General features: G+C 40.7%; 1 protein-coding gene across 1 annotated transcript in view; it reads right to left on the reverse strand.

The window, feature by feature from the left end:
- The window catches only part of LOC107552404 (H(+)/Cl(-) exchange transporter 4), a 33,460-nt gene extending 27,730 nt beyond the window's left edge, over positions 1 to 5,730 (reverse strand). Inside the window, exons 1-5 of the mRNA XM_016234276.1 lie at positions 5,598 to 5,730; positions 3,885 to 4,039; positions 3,709 to 3,808; positions 1,965 to 2,152; positions 493 to 615 (exon numbers count right to left, since the gene is read on the reverse strand). Coding sequence (XP_016089762.1) covers positions 493 to 615; positions 1,965 to 2,152; positions 3,709 to 3,808; positions 3,885 to 4,039; positions 5,598 to 5,613 — 582 coding nt within the window. The 5' untranslated portion in view covers positions 5,614 to 5,730. The remainder of the gene's footprint in view (positions 1 to 492; positions 616 to 1,964; positions 2,153 to 3,708; positions 3,809 to 3,884; positions 4,040 to 5,597) is intronic.
- Between the last annotated feature and the right edge of the window lie 3,646 nt (positions 5,731 to 9,376).

Genomic DNA, 9,376 nt, shown 5'->3' on the forward strand with positions numbered 1-9,376 from the left:
CAAAGAGTGAAAAATTTAAGGGGGTCTGAATACTTTCCGTACTCACTGTATGTGACCCTGGACCACAAAACCAGTCATAAGTCATTGACATTGAGATTTATACATCATCTAACAAATAAGCTTTCCATTGCTGTATGGTTTGTTAGGATAGGACAATATTTGGCTGAGATACAACTATTTGAAAATCTGGAATCTGAGGGTGCAAAAAAATCTAAATATTGAGAAAATCACCTTTAAAGTTGTCCAAATTAAGTTCTTAGCAATGCATATCACTAATCAAAAATTAAGTTTTTATATATTTACAGTAGGAAATTTACAAAATATCTTCATGGAACATGATCTTGAATTAACATCCTAATGATTTTTGGCATAAAAGAAAAATCGATCATTTTGACCCATACAATGTATTGTTGGCTATTGCTACAAATATACCTGTGCTGCTTATGACTGATTTTGTGCTGCAGGGACACATATTAGCTTTGTTTTCTGCACCTCTGGTATTCCTGATCCGCAGGCGTATGGAGCGAACACTCGCACCAGAGACACGGCCAGGAAGGAGAAGAAGAGCGCCCATAGCACGTACAGGAAGTAGTTCAGCAAGTACACGCCTGCGCCCTGATGACAGAATCACACAGACCTCAGAGTGTGAAGAGGGCCACTAACTAGGGCTGCACGATATGAGGGGAAATAAAAAATAAATAAAAAATCCAGGTTTGCTGTACTGGTTTGTAAGGTTGCACAATTAATTTAAATAGCAGCTTTTGTGATGCAGGGACACATATTAGCTTTGTTTTCTGCACCTCTGGTATTCCTGATCCGCAGGCGTATGGAGCGAACACTCGCACCAGAGAGACGGCCAGGAAGGAGAAGAAGAGCGCCCATAGCACGTACAGGAAGTAGTTCAGCACATACACACCTGCGCCCTGATGACAGAATCACGCAGACATCAGAGTGTGAAGAGAAACACAAACTAGGGCTGCATGATAGGAGGGGGGGGGGGACTAATAAAAATTGTGATAGTAATTTCAAATGGCATTTTTTTTAAAAATCCCAAAATGTTGTGATTATTACATATCAATATGACTATATTTAATAGTAACTATAATTATTATTATTACTAAATAAAAACTATTAAACAAAATAAGAAATATATTTCACTGTAAAGTTTAAAATATATATTTTTTGCTGTGCTTGTTTGTATGGCTACGTGATTATTATATATCAATATGACTATAATAATAATACTAACTATTATTATTTTTACAAAATAACAAATATTAAACAAAATAAGAAATATATTTCACTGTAAAGTAAAAAAAATGTTTTTTTTAGATTTTAAAGTAACTAATTAGAAATTATTTAGATTTTATTAAGATGTATTTTACTTTTCTGATAAAAATTGTGATTGCGATTAAAAAAATTCCAGGTTTGCTGTGCTTGTTTGTAGGGCCGCACAATTTCTTTGTAATTATATATCAACTTGATTATTATAATAATGATAATAATATTATAATAAATAAATTTAAAAAAATATTAAACATAAGAAATATTACGGTTGTAATATTTCACTGTAAAATAGAAAATCTTGTGCATTTTAATTATTATTAAATAATTATTAATTATTATAATTATAATTATTATTATTGCTTCTGCTACTTCTACTAAATAAAAATATTAAAGACATTAAGAAATGTTACAGTTGTAATTTTACTGTAAAATAAAAAATCAAGTATTGAAAAAAAAATATATAATAAAAATATAATAATAATAATTTAATATTACAGTGCAACTTTATTTTGGTGGAAATATATTTATTTATTACATTTCTTTATTTAAACTGCAGATTTTGTGATTTGATAATTGCACTAAGCCATATCACGATTTTGGTTTTATGCAGCCCTTGGAAATCCTAAAAAAATCATTGCATAAAAATGAGTTTTAACTTATTAATCACTCTGCTGTACCTCAGTGTATCCCGTCATCAGTTCGGCCCATTTCTGCCACTGAGGACACTTGTCTCTGTCGGCGAAGGTGGTCTCATTGGACGTCCAGCAGCACTGCTCGTGACTGTACCAGAGCGCAGACAGACACACGCCTTCCTTCAGATCCGTCATCCAATCAACAGCCAGATCGATCACTCCGGCCAGTGTGCCTGAGAGAGACCGGAGAGACGTTACATGCTGAAAGAGTTCTGGTCATGAGTGGGCGTATCTCTGGACAGTGATGTCATTAATGGGCGTGTCTCTGGACAGTGGTGTCACGAGTGGGCGTGTCTCTGGTCAGTGGTGTCACGAGTGGGCGTGTCTCTGGACAGTGGTGTCACGAGTGGGCGTGTCTCTGGTCAGTGGTGTCACGAGTGGGCGTGTCTCTGGACAGTGGTGTCACGAGTGGGCGTGTCTCTGGTCAGTGGTGTCACGAGTGGGCGTGTCTCTGGACAGTGGTGTCACGAGTGGGCGTGTCTCTGGTCAGTGGTGTCACGAGTGGGCGTGTCTCTGGACAGTGGTGTCACGAGTGGGCGTGTCTCTGGTCAGTGGTGTCACGAGTGGGCGTGTCTCTGGACAGTGGTGTCACGAGTGGGCGTGTCTCTGGTCAGTGGTGTCACGAGTGGGCGTGTCTCTGGACAGTGGTGTCACGAGTGGGCGTGTCTCTGGTCAGTGGTGTCACGAGTGGGCGTGTCTCTGGACAGTGGTGTCACGAGTGGGCGTGTCTCTGGTCAGTGGTGTCACGAGTGGGCGTGTCTCTGGACAGTGGTGTCACGAGTGGGCGTGTCTCTGGTCAGTGGTGTCACGAGTGGGCGTGTCTCTGGACAGTGGTGTCACGAGTGGGCGTGTCTCTGGTCAGTGGTGTCACGAGTGGGCGTGTCTCTGGACAGTGGTGTCACGAGTGGGCGTGTCTCTGGTCAGTGGTGTCACGAGTGGGCGTGTCTCTGGACAGTGGTGTCACGAGTGGGCGTGTCTCTGGTCAGTGGTGTCACGAGTGGGCGTGTCTCTGGACAGTGGTGTCACGAGTGGGCGTGTCTCTGGTCAGTGGTGTCACGAGTGGGCGTGTCTCTGGACAGTGGTGTCACGAGTGGGCGTGTCTCTGGTCAGTGGTGTCACGAGTGGGCGTGTCTCTGGACAGTGGTGTCACGAGTGGGCGTGTCTCTGGTCAGTGGTGTCACGAGTGGGCGTGTCTCTGGACAGTGGTGTCACGAGTGGGCGTGTCTCTGGTCAGTGGTGTCACGAGTGGGCGTGTCTCTGGACAGTGGTGTCACGAGTGGGCGTGTCTCTGGTCAGTGGTGTCACGAGTGGGCGTGTCTCTGGACAGTGGTGTCACGAGTGGGCGTGTCTCTGGTCAGTGGTGTCACGAGTGGGCGTGTCTCTGGACAGTGGTGTCACGAGTGGGCGTGTCTCTGGTCAGTGGTGTCACGAGTGGGCGTGTCTCTGGACAGTGGTGTCACGAGTGGGCGTGTCTCTGGTCAGTGGTGTCACGAGTGGGCGTGTCTCTGGACAGTGGTGTCACGAGTGGGCGTGTCTCTGGTCAGTGGTGTCACGAGTGGGCGTGTCTCTGGACAGTGGTGTCACGAGTGGGCGTGTCTCTGTCATGAGTGGGCGTGTCTCTGTCATGAGTGGGCATGTCTCTGGACACTGATGTCATTAGTTGGTGTGTCTCTGGCCAGTGATGTCATTAATGGGCGTATTTCTAGTCAGTGATGTCATGTCTCTGCACCTGACAGCAGACCAATCAGCAGCATCACCAGCCATCCTGACCAGGCGTCCAGCAAACTCTTAATGAACTCCCAGATGGACTCTTTACTCTTACAGGTGATCTGCAAAGACACACAAAATAAACCAGTGCACTAATGAATAAAATGCACCCTGTCAGTGTCAGGCGGTCCGGTTCACCTTCCGGTGTCTGTCCGTGTCTCTGGATTTCTCTCTCAGCCAGTCGATGGTGTGAAAGTCCTCGTAAGTGCCAACGTCTGGGAACGGCTCGTCCAGGAAGTCCATCAGGTTCCCGGCGCCGTTTATCTCCTCTGTAGGAGTGGCACTGCTGATGCCTGAGGAGAATAAACCCGATTTTCAGTAAATATATTACCAAACACACATTCTCTCATCGAACTTCATGAGGTGCATCCTGGGATGCTTTTGAACACTATTAAAGGAGGAACGCGTATGCTAAAACTTTGATGATATCTAAATAAAAATTTTAAATATGAGAAAACTTGAATATACTGTTGGAACAAATTATTATATATTTTTATTTTTATTTAGATATTATTTTCAATTTATTTATTAATTTAAAATTAATTTCAAGCATGTATGCAGAAGCGTTCATTTAATAAAAAATTAAAAAATAGCATGTAACTGCCAGTGTGCCACACAGTGAATATTACAGTATATTGCAATATTGTTGTGCACCTTTTTCTCCCACCTGTTCACATTTTGCATCACCTTGATGATGCTTTTGCTTCAATATGTGCTTTAACATCCATTAAAACATATAAAAAAATTTAAATATGAGAAAACATTCAAATACAGTAGAAACACTTTATTTTTAGGTTTTCTGTTTTTAGATTTTTAGATTGTATATTGTTTAAAGCTAATCTCAAGCTTGTAAGCAGAAGTATTCATGAAATGGCTTTTAAGCTGTAAAAATAAATAAATAAATAAATAAATAAAGTAACACATAACTACCAGAGTGCAACACTGTGATTATTAAAGTAGTATACTCTTTAGGTTTCACCTCTTCACCTTTTCCATCACTATGCACTAAAAAATACATTTAAAATAAAAATTCAAAATATATTCACATACACTAGGAACAATTTATCTTTAATATTTTTTCAATTTATTAATTTTTATTTTTACATTTGTACCTAATTTCAAGCACGTACGCAGAACTGCTCATTTAAAATGGTTTTTAAGCTGTAAAAAAATAACGTGTCTGTCAGTGTGCAACACAGTGAATATTACAGTATACTGCAATATCATGCAGCAGCTGAAATCCATATTCTAATAAAATACTGTAGTACTGCGAGATTTACTGTGTCACACACTGACAGCCACATCATTTTTTTACAGCTTAAAAACATTAAGTAAACACTTTAACTACAAATTACTTATTTACTCAAGTAACTTATTTATTAGAATTATTAAACTAAATGCAAAAAAATAAAAAAGTATATAAAAATAAATATATATTTATTTACATTTGTATATAAATATATAAAACTCATAGTAGTACCATAGGCCTTTTTATTATTATTATTTTATGTATTTATTTATTTTTGCAGTATCTCTTAAGAAATACATTGTAGCAGGTGTTCAGTTGTGTTTATTCATCACAATAATATAAGAAGAAAAAAAACACAATAGAAACAGACGCACGATGAGGCCTTAACGTACAGAAATATCACTCAGATCAGATTTCACATGTGTCTTTCTATCTGTGCTGCACAAACATGTTAAAAAACACATGCGGGGATAAACCCAAACACATTAAAGAAAGGCATGAAATGCGCTCAAATGAAGCCATAATAACAACACGACTGTGTTATAGAGCAGGTGCACGACGCTTGCGATCAAACAAACACACTCGCATGTGATGAATCTCACCCTCTGCCTCCGCCATATCGCTGTTTGTGTAATAAATTAAAGAAGAAGTGAGGATTTGTAATGTTTATCCATCATAACATCAGAATAAACTGATGCGGCAGGACGGCGACGTACAGTGATGACGTCAGCGCGGCGCGACGTCTGCGCAGTCAGCAAAAGGCGCTCACGTGATAGATATATATATATATTTATTAAACATAGAATACAAGAACTTTGATAGAGATATTGTTACGACAGTAAAATTGTGCATGCTTCGTATTAGCTGCATTGTCCTCAAAAAACAAAAAAAATACAAAAAATGGGGTGCGTTGTAGAGAATTTCATATTAATGTGCTTTTCACGTTGCAATGACATTTTGCCATGTGAAGAACAGTGCATTATGCATTTTTTTATTTTATTAGGACTCTTTGCAAACCAGATGTTTTAAATGGGCTACTATACATCAACCGTTTAGAACGAACTAAAAACAAAAAGGTAGCCTATAATGTTTTAAAAGCACTGACATGTGTATAACTTTTTTGTCTGGAAGCTAATAATGTGACTATGTAAAACTGTTCTTGTGGCATTGAATATAAAAAAAAAAAGATTTTGAAATTGATTTTGGCATTGGTGGGGACATAATGGCAAACAACAGACATTTAATTGTTTGATCAAAATTATTGCTTGGACATTTAGTAGTGGCTGATATTGGTAGGGACATGTTATAGCATCTAGGCCTACTAAACTATATGCCCTTGAAAATCTTACAAAAAACTTTGTATACTTTCTTTCTTTTTTCTGTGTTTTGCTTTTTAGAGCTTTACAAATCCTTAATGGTTTTATGTTTTCTACTGTTTAATAAAAAAAGAAATCAGAAAAAAAGATTTGTGAGCCCGCTCCGAAGTCCTGATCTGAATCAAATGATTCACGAACCTGCACCGAAGTCCCGATCTGAATCAAAAGCCGATTGAAATCAAAATAATCTTGAACCCGCTCCGAAAGTTCCGATTGAAATCAAATGAATCGTGAACCCGCTCTGAAGTTCCGATCTGAATCAAAAGATTTGTGAAACCGCTCAGAAGTTCCGATCTGAATCAAAAGATTTGTGAAACCGCTCCGAAGTTCCGATCTGAATCCAAAGATTCGTGAACCCGCTCCGAAGTCCTGATCTGAATCAAATGATTCGCGAACCTGCACCGAAGTTCCGATCTGAATCAAAAGATTCGTGAACCCGCTCCGAAGTCCTGATCTGAATCAAATGATTCGCGAACCTGCACCGAAGTTCCGATCTGAATCAAAAGATTCGTGAACCCGCTCCGAAGTCCTGATCTGAATCAAATGATTCGCGAACCTGCACCGAAGTTCCGATCTGAATCAAAAGATTCGTGAACCCGCTCCGAAGTCCTGATCTGAATCAAATGATTCGCGAACCTGCACCGAAGTTCCGATCTGAATCAAAAGATTCGTGAACCCGCTCCGAAGTCCTGATCTGAATCAAATGATTCGCGAACCTGCACCGAAGTTCCGATCTGAATCAAAAGATTCGTGAACCCGCTCCGAAGTCCTGATCTGAATCAAATGATTCGCGAACCTGCACCGAAGTTCCGATCTGAATCAAAAGATTCGTGAACCCGCTCCGAAGTCCTGATCTGAATCAAATGATTCGCGAACCTGCACCGAAGTTCCGATCTGAATCAAAAGATTCGTGAACCCGCTCCGAAGTCCTGATCTGAATCAAATGATTCGCGAACCTGCACCGAAGTTCCGATCTGAATCAAAAGATTCGTGAACCCGCTCCGAAGTCCTGATCTGAATCAAATGATTCGCGAACCTGCACCGAAGTTCCGATCTGAATCAAAAGATTCGTGAACCCGCTCCGAAGTCCTGATCTGAATCAAATGATTCGCGAACCTGCACCGAAGTTCCGATCTGAATCAAAAGATTCGTGAACCCGCTCCGAAGTCCTGATCTGAATCAAATGATTCGCGAACCTGCACCGAAGTTCCGATCTGAATCAAAAGATTCGTGAACCCGCTCCGAAGTCCTGATCTGAATCAAATGATTCGCGAACCTGCACCGAAGTTCCGATCTGAATCAAAAGATTCGTGAACCCGCTCCGAAGTCCTGATCTGAATCAAATGATTCGCGAACCTGCACCGAAGTTCCGATCTGAATCAAAAGATTCGTGAACCCGCTCCGAAGTCCTGATCTGAATCAAATGATTCGCGAACCTGCACCGAAGTTCCGATCTGAATCAAAAGATTCGTGAACCCGCTCCGAAGTTCCGATCTGAATCAAAAGATTTGTGAACCCGCTCCGAAGTTCCGATCTGAATCCAAAGATTTGTGAAACCGCTCCAAAGTTCCGATCTGAATAAAAAGATTTGTGAACCCGCCCCAAAGTTCCGATTGAAATCAAAATAATCTTGAACCCGCTCCGAAGTTCCGATTGAAATCAAATGAATCGTGAACCCGCTCCGAAGTTCCGATCTCAAGCAAAAGATTTGTTGCTCCGAAGTTACGATCTGAATCAAAAGATTTGTGAAACTGCTCCGAAGTTCCGATCTGAATAAAAAGATTTGTGAACCCGCCCCGAAGTTCCGATTGAAATCAAATGAATCGTGAACCCGCTCCGAAGTTCCGATCTATTTGTGAAACCGCTCCGAAGTTTCGATCTGAATCCAAAGGTTCGTGAACCCGCTCCGAAGTACCGATCTGAATAAAAAGATTTGTGAACCCGCCCCGAAGTTCCGATCTGAATAAAAAGATTTGTGAACCCGCCCCGAAGTTCCAATTGAAATCAAATGAATCGTGAACCCACTCCGAAGTCCCGACCTAAATCAAATGATATGCAATATGCAATTTGAAGTCCCAATCTGAATCACATGATTTGCGATACGCGTTCCGAATGGATCGCTTTGAATCATTTTGCAACGCATTAACATTATGACCGGAAGGAGCGTAAGCGGTCGACTGTGGCATAATAAAAGCTCCACTGCTTTCCAGCCATGTGTCACGCTCGTTCAGTGGCCTCGTTTTGCTTCGACGGCTTTCAGCCTCACCCTGCTTCATTCTACTACGTTAATAAATCATTAGCTCATCCATGAACATGATTTCTGCCCGAGTCCCATCGGATTGCATCGGCTGTGGGGATGAAGACCACAACTCCCATGACTCCACACTCAGTCACAGCATCATCAAACTACGCCTTTGTCTATTTGTTTATTTTGAATCCGCGCCTTCTAGTGGCGAAAATGTCATATTGTGCCTTTAATTCACTTAAATAGTTCAGTTGGAAATCAGCTGAAAAGCATCCAGTCTCTCATACCATTTAATTAAATGTTCAGTTTATCAGTACATATTGTAATACATATGAGAAATTATTGTTTTATCTGATTGTATTATAGTGTGATAGTCAATGTAAAAAACACAGTTGATGTGCTAGATGCTTTTCAGTCTGGTTTTAGGGCAGGATACAGCACTGAATCAGCTTTATTGAGAGTTTCCAATGATTTGTTCATCATTGCAGACTCGGGTAGTCCAGGAGCTTTAATTATGCTCGACCTTGGTGCAGCTTTTGATCTAATAGATCATGATATCCTTACTAAACGTTTAAGAGCATGTTGTGGGTCTGAGAGGGACTGTTTTAAAATGGTTTTCTTCTTATTTGAAGGGACGATCCTTTTCAGTGAGGGTTGGGGAATTGTCTTCCTCTTCAGTTTCTATTGACTGTGGAGTACCACAGGGCTCCATTTTGGGGCATATTCTGTTTTCACTATTTCTGTTGCCTTTAGGCCTTTT

The sequence above is a fragment of the Sinocyclocheilus grahami genome, unplaced genomic scaffold (assembly GCF_001515645.1).
Source record: "Sinocyclocheilus grahami isolate Dianchi unplaced genomic scaffold, SAMN03320097.WGS_v1.1 scaffold449.1, whole genome shotgun sequence".
Lineage (NCBI taxonomy): Eukaryota > Metazoa > Chordata > Actinopteri > Cypriniformes > Cyprinidae > Sinocyclocheilus > Sinocyclocheilus grahami.